Source organism: Aplysia californica, unplaced genomic scaffold, assembly GCF_000002075.1.
Source record: "Aplysia californica isolate F4 #8 unplaced genomic scaffold, AplCal3.0 scaffold00005, whole genome shotgun sequence".
Classification (NCBI taxonomy): Eukaryota; Metazoa; Mollusca; class Gastropoda; order Aplysiida; family Aplysiidae; genus Aplysia; species Aplysia californica.
This window is the reverse complement of record NW_004797275.1, coordinates 2,161,342-2,182,020: the sequence shown is the minus strand read 5'-3', so window position 1 is coordinate 2,182,020 and position 20,679 is coordinate 2,161,342. Positions and strand designations below refer to the sequence as shown.

General features: G+C 40.4%; 1 protein-coding gene across 2 annotated transcripts; it reads left to right on the top strand.

Annotated features, from left to right (window-relative positions):
* Positions 1 to 2,654: 2,654 nt before the first annotated feature.
* LOC101854837 (E3 ubiquitin-protein ligase SIAH1A) lies at positions 2,655 to 19,546 on the top strand. 2 transcript variants are annotated; one of them, XM_005089348.2, is made up of 8 exons: positions 2,655 to 2,746; positions 7,464 to 7,591; positions 9,800 to 9,942; positions 11,664 to 11,828; positions 12,292 to 12,424; positions 14,334 to 14,440; positions 17,260 to 17,452; positions 19,337 to 19,546. In XM_005089348.2, the coding sequence occupies exons 3-8, from the start codon at positions 9,837 to 9,839 to the stop codon at positions 19,518 to 19,520; spliced, it is 888 nt and encodes a 295-aa protein (XP_005089405.1). In that variant the 5' UTR covers positions 2,655 to 2,746; positions 7,464 to 7,591; positions 9,800 to 9,836; the 3' UTR covers positions 19,521 to 19,546. The 2 variants fall into 2 exon arrangements, with proteins under 2 accessions (XP_005089405.1, XP_005089406.1); XM_005089349.3 differs by lacking the exon at positions 7,464 to 7,591 and having other exon boundaries at positions 2,659 to 2,746.
* The last annotated feature ends 1,133 nt before the right edge of the window (positions 19,547 to 20,679 follow it).

Sequence of the window (20,679 nt, the reverse complement as noted above, 5' to 3'; positions counted from 1 at the left end):
CACCCCAGCCCCGTACAATCACATTCCAAGAACCTTTCTACATCACTGTAACCTCCTTGTCACATTCCTAACTCCTCAGTCCACCGGTAACTCCTCCCATTGCCCATATTATAGGGAACCGACGCCTCGGATACAGCATCACTGGCTGGTACTACCACCGCTGTGCTCACAATGAACACTTCAAAGTGTAAAGTTTTGATGGAGCAACTTAATACAAAATTTTTAACAAACAGATCTGATCATTTTTATGAGTTTTTGTTCATCTGTGTACGCCATTCGTAATCACAGTGGTTAATTCCGATGAGTATGTAAGTATCAGGTTTGCTTTTTAATTACCAACCTTATGTCTATACATTTAACCCTATCCGTACGTTGTGTTTTACTATCGTATCCATATGACGTGGGGAACTCTCGTGCCACCACTTTCCAAAGAGGAAATTTACTCGTTAATCCGATCCGTAGGCCCACGCTTTGCAAAGCAAAGGATTTTTTAAAGAAATGCAGAAAGTTTCAAAGAGATCTAAAATGCGAAGGATACAATCGCGGGGGTACAATATTATTAATGACCCCAGGACGTACGGATAGGGTTAAATGGCTTTTTTTTTTAAATCACTGAAAGTAGGTAACTAGATTTTCTGCAAGTTTAAGTTGCTGAGGGGGGGGGGGGCAGTTTGAGAGTCCGCATGGGTAGGGTGCATTTTTAAAAACAAAGGTAGTCTCTGCGAGATCAGCTCAAGCCATATGTTCCTTTCGTTGTGGGGTTGTTAAGAGTGTTGACGTAGTGGAGAGGGGACAACGACGATATATGCCTAGGCCAACCGAACTCCCACAATCAAACGGAAATGAAGACTACAATGAATTGTTTTGATCTTTTTAAACTAGTCTTTATGAAGCGCAGGAATTAATGCGCTTTTACTCGAAGACTTGCCTCATCACTCAGTTTTCAGGACTGAGATGAAAAAAGGTAGGTTAGAGACAAAGCGAGCGCATATATCTGTGCGGCGGCAGCGGAGAAGTTGCTCACCTGGAGAGTTTCTTCCCCATGCTGTCTAAATAAAAATCATTAAAAAAAATATTCTCAAGTAAGAGAACTTGTGTGGATATGAGGTCATGGGAGAAGACCGGGATGATGATATTACTATTAGGTAGGCCTATTACGTCTTTCTTGTTAATCCGAACGGAGAAATGAAGAAGAAGAAGAAGAAGAAGAAGAAGAAGAAGAAGAAGAAGAAGAAGAAGAAGAAGAAGAAGAAGAAGAAGAAGAAGAAGAAGAAGAAGAAGAAGAAGAAGAAGAGGAAGAGGAGGAGGAGGTGGAGGAGGAGGAGGAGGAGGAGGAGGAGGAGGAGGATTGTGGATGGTTGGAGGACTGGTAAAGGGCCATTCTTCTTTTCTTCACATTTGAGTTTTTCGGATCTCATGATCGGTTGTCCACTGTAAAGTTTAATAAGTTGGGTGGAAGAGAATTTTCTTTAAAATTCTATATCTTTGCTCTTAAAATTTGGAATTCCCTCCCAAATGAAATGTGTATTATACATGCATCAGTGAGAGAGTTTAAAAAAAGCCACAGAATTCTACACTAAGTGTAGAATTCTGTGAGAAAAGCGTAAATTTATGTAAGACACTTCAATATTATATGTGTCACAACGCGGTGCTCTCGTCAATTTTTTGGGTACGTGGATTTATTGGTATCATCTTAAAGCATGTTAATCTGTCTTGCTTTGGATTTTTTAAAAAATGTCCATTCATCATATATAGAAGTCTAAATATTTAATATTTTCATACGAATTAAGGGGATTGGGGGGGGGGGGGGGGAGGGGGTTGTCACCTGGTTTCAAAGGTAAAATTGGTGAGGAAATGGCAGACAAAGATTAGTTATTTCCCTAGCTTGAGAGTCCATGGACATTGAAAATTTACCCTTGTATGCCTTTAATCAACGTTTTTCCAGTAAAATCCACACAGAAATGGGTTCTTTATTGGGCATGAGAGGTGTTAAGCTAACAAACAAAAATTCGATAAAAATTCACAAACTTGCAGAAAAATGCCAGTTTCTTCATTTTGATATTTTGACGAGGGCGTGATTTCACCACGTTGCCTCACGTATATCCTATGCCAGTAAATTAAAGTAGGCTATGCCATGTGTGTGCGTGCGTGGGCGCGTGCTGTTTTGTATGGTCTCATAATATGTGCATTATTATTATTATTATTATTATTATTATTATTATTATTATTATTATTATTATTATTATTATTATTATTATTATATTATTATCATTATTATTATTTTTTATTATTATTATTATTATTATTATTATTATTATTATTATTATTATTGTTGTTGTTGTTGTTGTTGTTGTTATTGTTGTTGTTGTTATTATAATAATTATAATTGTTATAATTATAATTGTTATTGTTATTATTATTATTGTTATTATAATTATAATGTATTATTATTATTATTATTATTATTATTATTATTATTATTATTATTATTATTATTATTATTATAGGCAGGCCTAGGGCATTATAACATACACGCATGGCCTACATAAAGAGCAAGCATTGCTCGATGAAAGTCAAACAAAAACCCATTCGATCAATGCTTTTTTGCACGACGATACTGTCCCTTCTTACGACAGAGGGAGCTTTTCCCATGTGCTCGCATTTTGATGACGTAGTTCACAGGTGTTTGTTCATAGAAGGGTCGCAGTTTATTTCCTTTCATATTGATGTGGTTGAAGAAAAAAATGTAGGTGGAGTATGCCTGGTGACATGATTTTTGCTTGTTTCTTTTATGTTTCAGTGTTAACTTTTGTGCAAAGGCAGCATATTATCTTTCCATCCTTCATTCATTGGAAATGAGGTCTTTGTTGCTTGTCAGGTCCCCATGGTGTGCATGAAAAGAAAGTTCAGTGTGTGTGTTGACGAAGGGGACACGATTTGCTCTCAACAGTGGTGTGTTTACAATGTGCAGTAAGGGGAGTTTTAACGATTTTATTGTGCGACAGAGCCTTGCGTTAAGAATGTAGGCCTAGATCTAGATCTAGTCTATGTCTATGCACAAGAGACAACAAAAATAGAATTATGAACACAAATTTGCATGGATTGAGTACAGTGTTGTTTCAGTTTCAAGTTTCAGTGTTAATAAGTTAAGAATCTAGACTGGTCGGTCTTTGATGGTTTCGGAGCCTATTGGTAATACACTACTACAGTATTGGTTAATATTAGGCCCAGGGCTAGGGACATAATGTCCCAGATCTGTTTTAGATCTAGAATTCTAGAATCTAGATCCAGTTGAACTGTAAATCTCTAGATCTGGATTCAAGATCTAATCGTCTAGATCTAGGGATCGGATACTACTAACGCCTACACTAACTTATCCCTCGTCCTGCAGGGGCCGGGTTTATGTCGCCCGATAAGCCTATTTCGGCACCTCGCTTGCGTTCTGGTCAAGAGTCAGTCTAGCCCCTGGCTCAGCGCACGTGCGCCGAGCATCATCTCACGTTCAATTCGGGTTCCGCGTCCGATCCCCATTCAAGCAGGTCAAGTGTGTGTGCGTCAGTCTGCTTGAGTTTGTGTGCGTTTGTGGCCTTCTTCTTGATCTAGAACCGCCTGTGTTGGTTCATAATCGAGGCATACGTCTCATTCAATACCCGCCAAGTTTGTAGCTCTAAATCTTCGTCCAATGAAATTATAGAAGAAATAGACCCACTTGGACATGAGGAGCTCGAAAGGATAGTCAGGAAACAAGTTCTAGATCTAGAAGACTTCCATTTATCTAGATCTATACAAAATCTTTCAAATGAGCTTGATTTTGTATGAAAAGATACTGTAAGCTTGTTTGATAGTTTTGAATACCATTGTGCGGTACAAAGAACATTTTGAGTGAAAAATATTTGGAAATTGACCTAGCTATATTATCCCCTTTTGAGCCTCAGGTCATTCATAACAACAAGAAGAGCGTCTAGAAAGGTTTGGAATGGGCGTAACTACACTCGTAATGTCTTATCAGCTTGTGAGACAGGGTTTTATGTGTTTGTAACACTTTATAAATAGAAAGCTCTGAAAGACAGAGCGTTACTTTCATCTTCGATTAACACACTGCCGCAGTAATCCGCAGTATTCATGGCGAAAACACACGTCCCCCGGCCCACGCGATGTACACCAACAGTACACCCTGAGTGACCCCGGCGGCCTGCCCGGAACGTCCGATGTAATCAGTTGCTGATAAGATTCACATCTCAGCACAGACGCAGGACAAGAGTTAAGAATGTGGGTCCCATTTGGGGATACTTCTAGGTTTTTCCCAACTAGGCTCACTAAATCCCTACCGACGATTACTTCTGGTTCTAAACGATTAGCCTACTTTGTGCGCGTGCCGATAGGAGAGATAGATGTCTAGCCTAGGCCTATGAAACCTATTGCAAAACATCAAATTATATCTCCTTCTGGGGGGCATGTCCTCCTGAACCCCCCCATGTTGTTGTTAGGTCAGGGGGGTAAAGCTACCGTAAACCCCCCTTGCCTTGTAAAAACAAGTGAAATTTTACCTCTCATTTGTAGGTTAGATCTAGATCTACTGATAAAACATCGATACCGAATAGATGGCTATTTAAATCAGTATCGATATCCAGTAGAATGCCTACTCGCCAAGTCTAGAAACAGATGGGACCAACATTCTTAAGTAGTACCGATGTAGGTCTAAATCTAAGTCTAAGTCTATGGATCATTTTTATATTTCATCACTCTGTCCACAGCTACACAGACAGGGTAAAACCAAATTTAAAAAGTCAAGAAGTTACTGTTTAATTATTGGTAGCACTAGCGTCAGTTGCCACAAAGTGAGACGAAGTCTGAAAACAACACTCTATCTTTTTTAATAGTTTTCTATTCATAATTAGACCTGCATGTTTGCCGACAATCGTCTGAAATCCGACAATCGCGACCCGACCCGCGAACCGGCCGATGCTATCGCTAGGCCCGCCTGTATCAGTCAATGTGCGTAGGCGTAGTGCGAGGCTTGGCTGACTTCCAGCGACCCATTTTTCTCCCGTCGGCTTCGTCGGCACTTTCGTTTTCGTGCCGACTGCCAACGTCGGCGTTTCCGACATAATTGTCGGAACCTAAGTAGAAATGCGAATACGAAAAAGGACGACAACTTAAATTATCAACTTTCAGTTTCGTGCTCGAGCGGCCATTTTGAATTTAGTTTGTTGACTAATTCAATTGTTCAGATCGTGTGGATTCATTCAAGTCCGACTCTCTTGTTCTAATAGAATCTAGATCTAGAATTTAGATCTAGATTTATATAGAGATCATTATAGACCCCAATGGAGGATTCATATTCCAATTCTATTGTGTCAAACCCTATCATAGGTTGTGCTGTAATATTAATATTGGTAAAAATAAGCATTTCATCAGGTACGTGAACTATTTATTTATTTAGATCTAGAAAAATCTAGATATATAGATTCTTAGATCTAGATATCTAGGTCTATGGAGGATTCATATTCCAATTCTATTGTGTTATTGTATCAAACCCTATAACAATGTAGATGTAAGCCATATATATAAATCTAGAATCTAGATCTATATGCTCCTTGTTTGTTTTGGAGTGTAGTTTTTTAATTAAAAATTATTTTTTTTCATATTTAGGACTTGTTTTGGCCTTTTTACATGAGGCCCGTTGCAGGTTCTTTTTGGGGATATGGTTAGGGTTAGGTCTCTTCTTTATTGTGTTTGTTGGGGTGGTCGCTCGTTACTCGGATGTCCTTCCTTATGACACCCACAAAGGCCTTTTTTCGGGGGGGGGGGGGGGGGGGGGGGGGGTGCGCAAAATTTTCAGACAATCTGGTTGAGGCTCACATGCAGGTCTACATAATGTCTTACGAACACATAAAAAGTTATAGGTCTAATCCCCTCTCATTTAAGTTGATAAGTCACAACGAGTAGTTATACACATTCCAAGGTTCGAAAGGAAAATAGGTCAATTTTCAAATGTTTTGCGCTCAAATTTATCAGGTCACTATCATTTGTATTTAGAACGGAGTGTCTACGTACATGGTAATCGGGCACCTAGTCTCGGTATCTACTTACACGGTAACCGGGCACATAGTCTCACCTAGTCTTAATATCTACGTACACGGTGACCGGGCATCTAGTCTCAGTATCTACGTACACGGTAACCGGGCATCTAGTCCCAGTATATACGTACACGGTAACTGGAATGAAAATAAATCAATATTTGTCCTGTGCTGTCACTTGCTGAAAAAAAAAAGGAAAGTCATACAAGCGTCTTGTCGGGCTCGCCATCGTGACCGGTCAGTGAACCTGTGCTTTCGCATCACATTGTGAGTACCGGCTGGGGTCACCAAAGTTCATAAAAAATCTGTGTGCTGCGAAGTATATATATATGGCCCCGGAATGGGGGGAGATTCTTGATTTTTTTTTAAAGGTACAGTCGGGGGAGGGGTGGGGATGAAGGCAACACCGGATGACAGAAACTGAACTTGGAGTTCTGAACTGCCCGGTTACCATGTATACGTAACACCAGAGAGTAATTATATAGTCTCTGGTGACACTGAGACTACATGCCCGGTTGCCGGTTACCGTGTACGTAGATATTGAGGCTACATGCCCGGTTACTGTGTACATGACACTGAGACTACGTGCCCGATTAGCGGTTACTATGTACGTAGACACTGAGGCTAGGTGCCCGGTTACCGTGTACGTAGACATTCCGTTGCATAAATTCAAGCTCATTTGACAGATTTTGTACAGTAAAATGGAAGTCTTGTTTCCTGGCTCTCCTTTCGAGCTCCTCTTGTCTAAGTGGGTCAGTTTGTTCTCTCTAATTCCATTGGACGAACGGAAACGTTTAGAACTACCAACTTGGCGTATTTTAAATGAGACGTAGGCAAGCCTACTCTTCGGTGTAGAACCAACACAGGTGATTTTAGAAGGCCTCAAATGCACTCATTGTTGCTCTTTCAAATTCATCAAATGTCATTTTGGTTGTCTTCTGAAATTGTGTGTACTAAAGCTAGTGCAGAGGTAAACTGAACAAAACTTAGCTTGTGCTCGCGAAAATGAAAAGCTGTCTTGGGAAACATCATTGAACTATCACAGACTATCATGGATAGCCTAAAAATATAAAGTGTATTCAACAATCATGTGATGCTTTGAGATTTCATGCCTCCTGAAGCCAGTCAGTCAGATCCTTGTCAAGGAGGCTTTGCCTTCCTGGTCATGTTTCTGGCCTTTAATATTATATTTTTGTAATTTTACATCCGAGACAGTTTGTAGCTCTTTGGTTGCATTCGTGAATTATAATTGGTTATTAGCACTATGACCGGTCGTTTTTTTGGAAGGATTGTCATAGTATTAGGGCAGCTTATTTGTACCACTTTGATGATTTGTGCCTAATAAGACGTGTATCCATAAATTGCTCGGTTTTTCAATTTCAGTTGATTCCAGATGTGACCAAAATAATGATCCTGAGGTAGCCTACAGTGGTCTCCGGGTAAATGCAAGATCGACCGTGAAGCACGCTCATAGCGCGGAGCCGAATTTTTCTTTAATAAAATTGTCACTCGTAAGTGTATGTATTAACTTGCATCTAATATCTTGATCGTTCCTGTGCTAGTGTCTGAAATGGATCGGCCATATAATGACTTTTTTTTCACTTGGAGCTGATGGAAACAAAGTAAAACAAGAAACGCATGCCCTCCTTTATGCCTTAAAACAGACCTGCCACTCTATGAAATCAGGATATCAGGGGAAAAAATCGGGATCAACAGCAAATCACCAAGGTGACTGCCAAAGCTGACTTAATATTTTTCCAGGGGTGTCCATAAATTACTTGGCCTATATGCACTCTGAGTGTCTTTGTTTGCGTGCGCGCACACGCGCGCGTGTGTGTGCGTGCGTGCGAGTTATTATTTTTTGTAAATCCTGAAGCATCACTTCAAGCACTCCTAGTCCAAGTGTCTATACCCACCCCACCAATAAGTCCCGAAAGACATGAACTTAAGTTGACCCCATCAACGGACGGCCCCCGACACGCAGAACTCACACGGCGATGATATGTCACGTGACGCGAATGCGCGATTAAAACAATTTTACTAACGGTTCCGACTGACTGCGCGTTCACACAAAACACTCGGATGAGCGACAGTCGTTCTACTTCTAGATCTAGTACTCTAGGATAACGACCGACCAATTGTACCAACGAATCTCTTATCCCTCATAATGCGTTCAGACTAAAGCAACGACAACGGCCGTATGTTAGTCTTGTCAGCGCAGTTACATGCAGTTGTGTGAGGGTTAGAGAAAGACAGTCGCCAGTCCGAGTGTTTGGTGTGAACACGCAGTTACCAGACCGCGGACAAGGCTTGTGTGGGCAAAGATCACACACAACTTGGGGCGAGTCAACTACTAAATGCGGCATCGATATTTCGGGAAGTAGTGCTCGAGTTCCTGCTGACAAAAAGTTCAACGGGTGCTTCCCGCGATAAAAGAGAAGGCAGAGCAAGTTTTTAGAAAAATACGTCAGAACAGCAGACTGGGACAAAAAATCGGGATACACACGGTCGAAATCGGGAAAATCGGGTTGCTTGAGATTTGGGGCAAAAAATCGGGATATCCCGACTAAATCGGGATGAGTGGCAGGTCTGCTTAAAATTAGGTCTTTGCCTGGGGGAAAAACCAAAAATCACCAGGGCTGTGTGTTTTTGGCCGGAGACCACCGTATTCTCATCCCAGACTTTAAAAAAAAGTGAAAGAAACACTGAACTAAAACTTATCATTCCAGATTTCATGGAACCCAATTCTTTTTCCTGTGAAATTAGCATTCCTAGACCAAGCTATAATACATGGTAATGTGAGACTTAGTTTGAGATTGTAGTATGTTAACATTAAAAGAGCTTATCACTACATGACATTGGACAGAAGGGTGAGAGCCCAGATGTTGCTGTATTGATAACAACAAGCATTAAAAGAGCGACTGATGATAGTAATTGTTGGGGGCTCTCGTGGCCTAGAGGTTAAGGTGTTTGCCTCTCTTTTAAAGGTCCCGGGTTCGAATCTGGATAGCAATGGAAAATTGTCTTCTCTCGAATTTTCTCCTTTCACATCCTTTCATGCTGTCTAACAATTGTCGTCTGCTTTCATCTCCACTTTCTGCCCCCACCCCCTCACCTCCTTTGCCCCCTGTTTAGGCTCCTGACTCTTTCTGCAGGCTTACTACTGTTTCTCCTTGGCTCCTTACTGCTGTCTTTCTGCCACACCCCTGATCTTATGGTAGGTAAGATCTACATCTAGCTTTCTCGGACAAGGGTGAAAAATTTCGGAGGTCCCGGGTGCAAGTTGTGCACATTAAAGATCCCTTGGTGGTTCAAAATCGATTAGAGTAGGCTTCGGCTGTCACGCAGGCAAAATTCAAAATTTCCTACCAACTGAAAATGTTTGGTGTGTCCCGCGTGCTCATATGACCTTATGCAGTTGCGAGCGCAGTAAAACACTTACCAAAACAAACGAACAAGTAATTGTGGTTATTTTTTCTTTTTCATAGATTTTATTATGGTTGATGTATGCCTACAGATAGAGTTGACTGTTTTATTCTATGATGCTGGTAAAAGGTGTGGCAAATATTGTGTGTATACACTTTTGTATTTACATGTACAATATTGCGATTGATGCTTATTTAATTGACTGGTGGAGTTTGTCTGCCTTTTTTTATGCCTAATACTGGTAAAAGATTTGCCATTATTGAATTTTTATATTATGTGAAATTTATCTACAGAAAAAAACAACCCTAGGGCGATTAGTTTTGCAGTAGTATGAGTCGTCAGACGGCATCAGGGCAAAAGGGGAGGACGCTTCAAGTGCCTGCGATGCCTAACAACGCTCTACCCATGCAGACCTCTGATGTCAACACAGTGTTTTGTGAGTATCTGTCTCTTAATGCTTACTTGTGGTTTTGTCTGCTGAGCTTATTAACTCTTTATCTCCGACAAGCGGCTCGCTGTTGGAACTGCTATGCCGGTGAGCCGCTGACAGCGGTGGCTCAGGTAAATTTCTTTACGACAACTTTGACGTCAAATTACTTTTTGGAAACAGGTCTCTTTTACCATTCATTAGATGAAGAACTATCGATATAGGTTCACTTGTTTTGGTTTATTGACCTATTTAGTGATTTTTTTCATCATTTTTATTTTTTAGATTTAGTACTACAAAGGGGCCTCGGCACAGTGGGTTTACACCCCCCCCCCCCCCCCCCCCCCCCAATCGGAGGTAAAGAGTTAACCCCTTCACTGCCGTGTAAGTGTGTTTTATACGGCGGCTCAAACAGATGTATTTTTTTGGTTGATATTTCAGTTTCTACTTAATTTTGTATAAAAGAAGTGGCAGCCCTTGAAAGCTTATCGTTTTAGCTATTAGGTCATATCTATATATATGTGTTATGTGATGAAAAAGGCGGGTTCTACAACACAAAAACAAAGCGAGGTGTGTTGTTTTTCTTACACTCACATTGTGTAATGCGGTCAGACCCGACGCGTCAACTCAGAACGCTTGTCTCAGTTCTTTACCTTTGATTACATCGTTACAGCTTGTTCTACCTGAGTCATGTCTATGGATAAAACTAGATGTCCATTTACCTTTCTGCTTATATGTTATTTGATATGTTGGAAGTACTGTGTAATGAAATTGAACTTTCATTAACTGTGGTTCCTTATGATCTTCTTTTAGCCTGTGCAATGGCATGATTGCTAACTTTACTTTTCTATTAAGACTTTTTGTCAAAGTACTTTAGATTCATTGTTCACAGCAAGCTTTTAATCTTTTCAAAAGTTAATCCTTATGAATGGTAAAGCTTTCATAATTATGAGTAAGCAATCACAGAGAGTTTTGTTAAACAATTATGTAGATTGATGTGAAAGTGCACCAAGCCTGCAGATTGGGCACACTGCTGTTCACTTCTGGAAGAAGGGCTCCACAGTGTTTATACAAGTGATGCCATAGAAAGTCTCCCAGGTTGTGACAAGACAGAATTACCAGTATAGTAGTACTGGAATGATGAGGTGCTTCTGTGGTACTGACACTGCTCATCCAATTTTCTGAAATGGTTAAAATACATTTATGGCATGGAGGGTGGAGAATACCAAAAGACCTCCTCCTAGAAAGAATACCAAAAGACCTCCTCCTAGAAAGAATATCAAAAGACCTCCTCCTAGAAGTAGGGAATTGAAGGACGAACATGGTGTTAGTTTCCACTGGGATGCAAAGATGCCTACAAGAGGAAAATGACATTTAGCTGATTGAATATAGGAATTGTCCGTATGGAAAATTGAAAGCAGTGAAAGAGAGGTTCGGTTAAGGCCAGTTTGAAGATGAGAAGGACATAGCTGGAAATTCATCCCAACTCTCGAATAGACTTGAGAGGATGCAACAGAGCGCTCAGAACATAAAGAATTTATTTGCACTCGATGTACTACATATGAGAAGAAAAAGCCAGTAAAGATATTGTGTCAGTGTTTGCTCAGAAGAAAATCCATTGAAGGAATCATGTGACCTATGTGTTGTTATTACTCTCTGCATGACTTGAATGCTATTGTATGTCCTTTTGTTTTGTTTTTTCTTATTCGTTTTGTTGTGTTGTTTTCCAGGGCCCGGGCCGAATATTGGCAACTCTGACCTGGCCAGTCACTTTGAGTGCCCTGTGTGCTTCGACTACGCTCTACCTCCCATCATTCAGTGTCAGAGTGGGCACATTGTATGTCAGTCCTGTAGACAAAAGTTAAATATTTGCCCCACATGTAGGGGCCCTTTAGGTAAGTCTGTCTTTTTGCCTTGAAAAATCTTTAGGAAACATTTGTTAAAATCATGGATAGTTTCGTTGTATTACAATGTTTTCCTAACTGCCTAGTGGTGTCCTTGGTATATCTGAGCTACTTTTTCTTTTTTTTTTTCTTTTTTCTTTATATTTTCACAGCAGCAGGGAAGTATGGACATAAAAGCATTCGTTAAAAGTTTTTTTTCCTTGATTGTCATACTTGTACTACATCAGCTTCCTTATAGTTCAACTTTATTTGGTTTGGATGTTTATAATTTAGAGGAGTCTTAATTGTTGATCATTATTGGGCTTTTGTTATTATTCTTTGTTTGTATGACAATGTGTGTGTGTGGGGGGGGGGGGGGGAATACCTTATTGTAGAGGTCAGCCCACATTAGCGCTTCTTGTAAAAAAAAAAAAAATTCTCCATATTGTCAACATACTCTTATTTTCCTTTTCAGGCAACATTCGTAATTTAGCTATGGAGAAAGTGGCTGCATCCGTCCTTTTCCCATGTCGTTATTCCAACAATGGATGTATATCCTCCTTGCTCCATACGGAAAAAAGTGAACACGAAGACACCTGTGAACATAGGTAAAGGGGCAGACCTCATGTCACTCTTTTCTGGCTGTGTCCCTTGTACATGGGCCTTGGGGACTTTTTTTTGTTGTTGTTGTATATATATATGGAACAGTGGGAAAGTGGTTTCCTTGAAAGTCAATGAATTACTTACTTACAGTTTTTGTTAAGTCATTCCTTTCTACTCTAATGTTGTTTGGGAGGGGTGCAGTGCTTTAGTATGGTATGCTTTCAATTCTTGATCATAAATATTGATGTGGTTGGTATGGGGATAAAAAAGTTAAAAAGTCGATGACTGTTGAGTCAATGGATAGAAAGTGCAATTCTGGTCGTATGTCCATTGACCAATCCTATTTGAATTGCATTCTTTGAAATGGGGTATTAGCTGTTCTGTAAATATTTGCCAGAAGTTGCTGACATTCTGGCACAATAACTTATTGATTCATTCATTTTTAGTAATCTCAACTTACAGCCTGTTTCTTCCTAGATAGAGCTAGCCTTTGGCTTTCATAGCTACAGAAAACCCACATTTTTAACTGATGGGGGAGTTTTATCGTTCTGACAGGGATTAAAAGACTTTGTTTCAGAGCATCAATTGGGTCCCTCAGACGTAGCTTGTTTGTTCTGAGATGGAGGTCAGTAATATAATTGTTGGGGGAAGTAGTTATGGTGTTTTGGGAGATTTGTGCTTCAATAGCGGTAAAATCCTCAGTGGTGGGGGTGGTTGGAGGGTGCTACTGGTAGGTCCTTCTTCTTTGGTCTTTTACCCCTGTTGTTTCAGTCTATTTTTCTAGTCTTTTCCCTGCACTAAATGACTCTTTTTGCTTGTGTCGATGTGTTTCTCTGTACACAAATAAAACCCACAATAGCCATGTAGTGGAGAGAAGAAACGTACACAGGTAATCAGAGGGCTGTTGGTTTTCTACAAATGTAGGAACTTCTTATTTTTCTCGACACTATACTGTCAAACCTGCCCTGACGGCCACCTGTACAAACGGCCACTTTCCATTCCCCCCCCCCCTGCATTTTTTCTATATAATTTAAGTGTGTAAAACGGGCACCTGTCCGCCGCGGCCACCATATTTTAACACACATCCCCTATCACACTAAGCTATAACACCTGTCTTAGACGGCCACCTTAGTGACTCCATTACGTTTTGTCATAGATTGTGCTTTGGGCCCTGACGTTGTAGGCGAGCCGTCATAATTCAATCACCTGTCGTTGTTGTTAGGTAGTCCCTCCAACCGATCATGTTGCGTAGGCCCCTCCCACTGTTGACCAATAGCTACCAATTTTCAGCTGCTGGTGAGGTAAGCGTGTGATCCCTCAAAACCCATAAGCCCCACCCTGAACTCGTACACAAATTGTAAGTGAGATGAGTGGTCACTGTTTTCCCAGTCTGTAACAAAGTAACAAAGGACGTCAACATGAACTTGTGACAGAAGCGTCGCTCGTTCTCCGAGTGGTGGCGACCCATGTGTTTGTTTTAACATGACTCTCGGTCTTCCTCGTCAGATACATTTAGTTTTTTGTGCAAAATCAGCAACAAAATAAAAATTACAAACAAAATACAAACCACCATCACCACCAACAAAAACGGCAACAATGCGGCTACTTTCGATTGAAACCTCATGTGAAAATGGTTCATTTTCTTCATCTTGTTCAGTCCTGCCTAAGACGGCCACCTGTCTTATACGGTCACTTTTCTCCTTGACAATGGGTGGCCGTCTTACACAGGTTTGACTGTACTTTTCTGTTTGTGTTGGTTTCATTTTTTGTTACCCAAAGTCAACTTTGTTGACGAATTACATTGTAGTCTGGATTGCAAGATCTTGTAGAATTTGGTTGGACATATTCTGATGGAAAGCATCAGCTGTAATTTTGTATTTACTGAAACATTCTACTTCCTGCTTTTTTCCTCAGACCGTACACATGTCCGTGCCCTGGGGCGTCCTGCAAATGGCAGGGCTCGTTAGAACAGGTCATGCCTCACCTCATGCAACAACATAAAAGCATCACCACTCTCCAAGGTAAGAGGCCTGAGAACAGTCGTAGTTTTATATAATTTATTTGCAGATAAAATATTTCACATATTTTTGGGTGACGTGAATGAGACTTGATTTAACGTCGGTGCTGACACTGCATTGATAACCATGTTTTGGGGTTGTTTTTTTCTCTAGTTAGGGTGAAGTGTTACTTAGGATTTACCCAGGGACCAGCAGCCTCCTCCTGATAGTAATGTGACCAACTTTTGATGCCCACCTTTTATGTGCTGTCAGTTTCTGGTGGTTTGGTGCAATCTAGATAGCTCATTTGATATGGGCTTAATGGGATATAAGAAGATGAAGACAAGGGAGGACATGGGTTTATAGGTTCTTTTAACATGAACTTGATCACTTCTGGGCACGAGGAAGCGTATGGTATAGGAGTCGACATGATCAGCTGCTCATTTCGCAATATCATGGACTAATGGCTCTTTTATTTGATACTATCTTTTTGCAAGTAATTTTGCAAGTGAAATAGAACAGGTGTTCAATTACAATTAACCTGTATATTTAGTGTGATAATCTACTATGCTTTAACACATGACACCCTAAGGGCCTGGACGGGAAGTCCATTGTTAGATCCTAAGCAAGGGGAAAGAACCCACCTCCCGTGAATACTGGCCTTTAAAAAACACATTTTAAAAATACTAAACAAATTCCAAAAATCCTGAAAAAATAAAAGTTAAAAAGAAAACTGAATGTAGTTTCAGAAAAGTATAACTTTATGTATGCGCAAACTGTTGGAAATGTTCTAACTTTAGTTCAATCGGGGTATCCGACCCGTCACTCTCACTCTCAGCCTCGCGGTCGGGCCCTAGATCTAAATTCTGTCATTTCTCCGTCTGATCGATCGGAATCGCCCCAAACTCTTCCTACAATGTTTTCATCAAAATCTGAGCCATCTGATTTGTCACATGCTCGTTTTTGCTCAAATCCATCGTTATTTCCGTTTTCGAACTCAATTGTGTCGCTTTTCAACAAGTCGAGGCACTTTCGAAGTGTCGGTAACGCGATCGCACTTCGATCAGCTCTAATACTGAAACTACTGGCCCGAAAAATTTCGTTTCGGTATCAAACGAAAGAAGAAACTTTTTGCTATACTATGCAAATCAAAATCGCGGCCCCAGAGTCTCGTCAAGGCGAGACTTTCGTTTCTAAAGACGCTGGGTCGGCGTGGGCGGTTCCGGGCGAGTCAGGGTAGAGCGCGTAAGGGAATTCCCGGGCGAGTTAGGGTGTAATGTGTTAAGAAGGTTAACAGGTTTTAAAAATGAAGTTGCAGTTTGTGTTTCAAGCAATAGCTTTTGTGAAATGGTAAGATGTTTTTGGACTTGTAATGTTGTCAGCCTGTGCTTACGAAATTTTTTGAGATTTTCGAGGTTGGCACAGACTTACAGTGGGCCCCACTTTAAACAGTCTCAGTAATAACAGTATTGCAGCTATAGCAGGCTTATAGTAAAGCCCCGAGTCTGATCTCTTTTAGGGTATTGTTTAAAAAGTTTTCTTGTAGCAGACAATTACATACGCATGCTCGGCTATAACAGTGATCGAAATATTGAACCAAATCGTAAAACAGATGGACATGGATGCAGAAAAAAGCAAATAAAGCAAAACGACATCCATCATGGTGAATAGCATCTACATGATCCCCAGGAGGCCTAAGTTGAGTCTGTAGATATTGCAGATTTTTTGTGTCATATATACAGGGGAGGGAAAGATAAAGCTGGATGCATTTTCCAGTTGATGAAAATGTTCTAATCAGTGACTTAGCATGAACTTGGTTTTGCACAACACGATCACATTGTCTCCCTGTGGGACGGCCAGACTTAAAACAAGAATGAATGATTGAGGGAAAAGTAAGTAGTCGGGGCTAGATCTACCTCAGATCTATGTGTGATCCTTTTCCCAACTGTGGTAGCTATTTGATTATGAATAATTGTAAAGCACACAGTCGTCTATAAAGCGTAGTATGTGCTAAATAAATACAATTGTTATTTTTATTTGATACTCCCGCATCTCAAATGATGTCTTGTCAATCTCCACGAAACAAAGATACTGGAAAAAGAAAGATAATGAGCAAAAAATATCACTGGAAAAGAAAGGAGAAATCACTGATAAATTGGTAGTGGGTATAAAATAAAAGTGATTCCATTCGTTAATCATTAATTACACTATGTATCTATGTGTCATGGCACAGTGGAATCAGGCTCTCGTCAATTTTGGGGCATGTAGAGTTATTGGTAAATCTGAAAGCTTGTTCATTTGTCTTGCTTTGGATGAAAGTAATATCTAAATATTTTAATTACAAGTTGAGATATTTGCGAATGAAGTAGGTTGGGGTCACTTAGTTTCAGAGGTAAATTCAGTGAGAAAATGGCCTCTAAAGATTAGTTATTTCCTTAGCTTGAGAGTCCGCGGGAACTGAAAATTTCTTTTTTTGTGCCTTTTATTGTTTTTCAGTAAAATCCACACAGGAATGTGTTCTTTGTCATGTTGTGTATAAAAGGTGTTGGGTCAAAAAACAAAATTTCGATAAAAATTCACAAACCTGCGGAAAAATGCCTGTTTCTTCACTTTGATTATTTTGATGAGTGCCTGATTTCATTACCCTGCCTCACATAATGTAAACTTCGTTCACGTCTATAACACATTCGGCTATATCAGGGATATCACATTGGTCCGGGCAGTCCTAGTATAGTCGGGGCCCACTGTATAATGCTGGTCAACCTTTGCTTACAGAGATGCGTGAGATGTTCTACGTAGGTACATGCCTGTGATGTTGGTTAATGTTTACTTCTCTCCCCTAGGTGAAGACATTGTCTTTCTGGCCACTGACATCAACCTGCCTGGGGCTGTGGACTGGGTTATGATGCAGTCCTGTTTTGGTCACAACTTCATGCTTGTTTTGGAAAAGCAGGAGAAAATAGATGGTCTTCAAATGTTCTATGCTATTGTACAGCTCATAGGAACCCGCAAGCAGGCAGAAAATTTTATTTATAGGTATGTTTTACTTTTACTCTGATTTGAGTTTATTTCCTCTTTCTCTGTCTTTTTTTTTTTCTTTGTTTTCTCTATTAGCAGCTAGTACATTCAAATGTGCTGTAATGGCCACCTGTATATAGGGTCACTTCCTATTTTTGTCCCTTACATTTTTTTTTTTCATTTTATTGATACTATGTAAGGCGTCCATTGGTCTTTTGACAACCACTTCTCTCCTCGACTATGGGTGGCTGTCTTGTACAAGTTTGACTGTGTCTCCTTACTGCTGGAATGTTATAACGATACCCCTCTCAGACCCCTAAATCACCCTCCGGGGCAGTGCCACTGACTGTAGTGTCTTTGGGCCATTCCCAAAGGAGGGACATTTCTCGTTCAAGCACAGTAGAATTGTAAATGGGCTGATTCATCATGTCACGCTCATAACTGTGCCTGATCTGCAATAGGGAACTGCTGCTTTTTCTTTCCTAATCCTTACTATTGTCATTTTCCTCTACTTCTTTTGTATGTTTGTCACTCTTGTGACCTGCTATTTCGGGGGTGCCTTGATAGTCGGAGCAGACCTTGTGCTGTTGAAGCTAGAGAGGTGAGCAGAGTAAGTCTGATTCCCTGTAAGGACTTCTCTGTTGACACCCACCCCTTGGCGCTCATATGACCTTATGCAGTTGCGAGCGCCGTAAAACCCTCTACTAAAAAAAAATTTCCTAAATGATCTTAATTGTATCGATGGGGAGTAAAACATCGACAGTTATGATAATAAGTGTTATAGTCCAGACAACTTGTCGACCTCATTACACTGAAACTAAGTCGCGAATTGCTTTGATTTTTTGCATGTGCTTTTGAATTCCATAAAACCTCTTAAAAAATCTCGATTTTCGTGCATATGCGACAAATATAAAGAGGTGTTTTCTATATATAACCATTAGTATTTTATTACAGTCTGCGGTGGGATTTTTATAAGAACAAGAACGGTAGTTGAGTGTTAGTTTTTTTGTTTGTTCAAATCTATTTTCTTTATTTGAACTGATTGCATGTGTTGCAAGACTGAGTTGTTTTCAATCCAGCCGTTAGTGGGTAACAGTGGGTTTATTTAGATGTGCCATTTAGTAATTGTGATATACAATGAGTAAAATTTATTTCTTCACTGTCTTTGAGATCACATGTGTTTCAATTTGCTGTCGCTTGTTCATTTATCACCATGGTTAGATTACTTAATTTACAAATCAGAAAAAAGCCTCCAAAAAACTTTGCCTTAAAAGTACTGAACTATTAAGAACTGGGGTAATGTTGACATGTCAGAAATGATAATAAAATAATAATAATAAAGGAACATAATACTTTCAATAATACTACTTTCATATTTAGGTGGTTTGAAAATGTATGTGTAGGGGACGGGGGGGGGGGGGGGGGGCTATGCCTTGGTCCTGCGTGGGGGTGGGGGTGACATGCCTATGCTTCAAACTTAGCACTCTGTTGATCCCCGGTTTTGGGTTTGACCAAACTGTATTCCCCCGCTTGAACTTGATTTTACTGTTTTAGAGTTAAGGTACACTGGAAAGGTACAAGACAAAAGAAACAGTGGTAGACCAAGAGTCAGTTGTGTGGAACACTCAAACAAAATGAGTGATGCGAAAAGGCCAGGATAATGACAAATTTTTTAGAGCATCTGAGGAGAGAAATGAGTGGTGAACTATTATGGCTAAATGACTGTTCAACATCTTGTACTTTATGGTGGTGATCAAATATCATTTCTGGCTGTGTGATTGAAAACACTGGGATTCATTGCAATACAAAATAATTTTTCTTGTTTTGGACTCTTGTGGCCTTGAATGTTTTGTGTCTTTGGTTTTCCTGTATAAGATCTGAATCATTTTTCTTTCTGCTCAGATTGGAATTGAACGGACATCGCCGGCGCCTGACGTGGGAAGCAGCTCCCAGGAGTATTCATGACGGCATACAGTCAGCCATTGCCAGTAGCGATTGCCTGGTGTTTGACACCAACATTGCACAACTGTTTGCAGACCACGGGAACCTCGGCATCAATGTTACCATCACCATCTGTGACAGATAGAGCTATTGGCACCACAGATTCCTCACCATGTTTGTTTCTGTCATTTGTCACCGTCTCTCTCCCCTCTGTTGGCTGCTAGCCGTGTACATGAGTCTTTGTGTACCCTTGATCACCATTTCCTTTGAAGGTTTTTAGGGTATTCGCGAGTCGTCATTCTATCACTGATCACCATATCTTCTGTAGGCTTTTGAGATTTAGGAGAAACTGGAGCTCGGTTTTCCGATTAGGCAGAATAGTCTTTTGCAAGAGCATGTGCTTTTCAACATTAAGAATTTGAATTTCGACATAATATTTCTTGAGCACTTGCAATCGATATCACAGATCAGGAGACTGCAATGAAAAAGAGTTTCAAAATATTGGGCTTAGTACATTTTTACAGCTGGCTGACATGATTGGTGTTGACTTGAACTATTGGAAAGTCTCTCTCTTTCTGTCTCTCTATCTCCACCTGTGGGTCCTTGATTCTGTCAGCTCTGGTGGCTATGTAAGTCGGTGTTTGGGAAACGAAAGTTAAAGGGTTAGTGTTGGCACTTTGCACTATAGTGTAGATTTGGGTCAATAGTGATGTCTCACTCTAGCCCCGCGAAGAAACTGTCTAGTTTGATCTCAGTTTCAATAATTAGCCTACATCAATTAATAGAAGTAAGTTTCCGTTCTCCAAATGATTTTTTCAGCGAGTTGTGAAAGAAAAGTTATCCGTTCACTCATTCTACCATGTATGCACTTGTTCATCGACTTAAGAGAGGATGGGTATGTGTGTGTGGTGGTTGATATTGTTCCTCAGGCATGTTAGATGGTTGATAATTTACCTCATTCCAAATTAATCCATGTGAGGACAAGTTCCCCATACCAGTCCAGGAAGGTCAAGGAAGGATGTGTCCCTCCCCTTGGCCTGGTGTCAATGGAAAGTATCCTGGGCCTTCTGCTCCATAGTGCTTGTCAACATAGGGATGGAACTGGAGTGGTGAGGGTTAAGTCTCAAATTAGGTTTTGTGTGTTTTTTTAGAGTGGGGATTGACAAAGATAATACTCTTAGTGAGAGTAGACTTTCAGGCATAACACTGTTTGCCTGTTTATCTTCTAAGTGTTTTCAAGTTGGTCCTACAGGCATGCAGACTTGCAAACACACAAGTCCCAGAGCAACACCAATTGGGCACCC

Excerpts from the sequence above, each read along its gene's own strand:
- LOC101854837 (XM_005089348.2), top strand. The coding sequence starts at position 9,837 with ATGAGTCGTCAGACGGCATCAGGGCAAAAGGGGAGGACGCTTCAAGTG. Across the intron at positions 11,829-12,291 it reads CACATGTAGGGGCCCTTTAG|GCAACATTCGTAATTTAGCT; the intron begins GTAAGTCTGTCT and ends TTTCCTTTTCAG. Across the intron at positions 14,441-17,259 it reads AAGCATCACCACTCTCCAAG|GTGAAGACATTGTCTTTCTG; the intron begins GTAAGAGGCCTG and ends TCTCTCCCCTAG.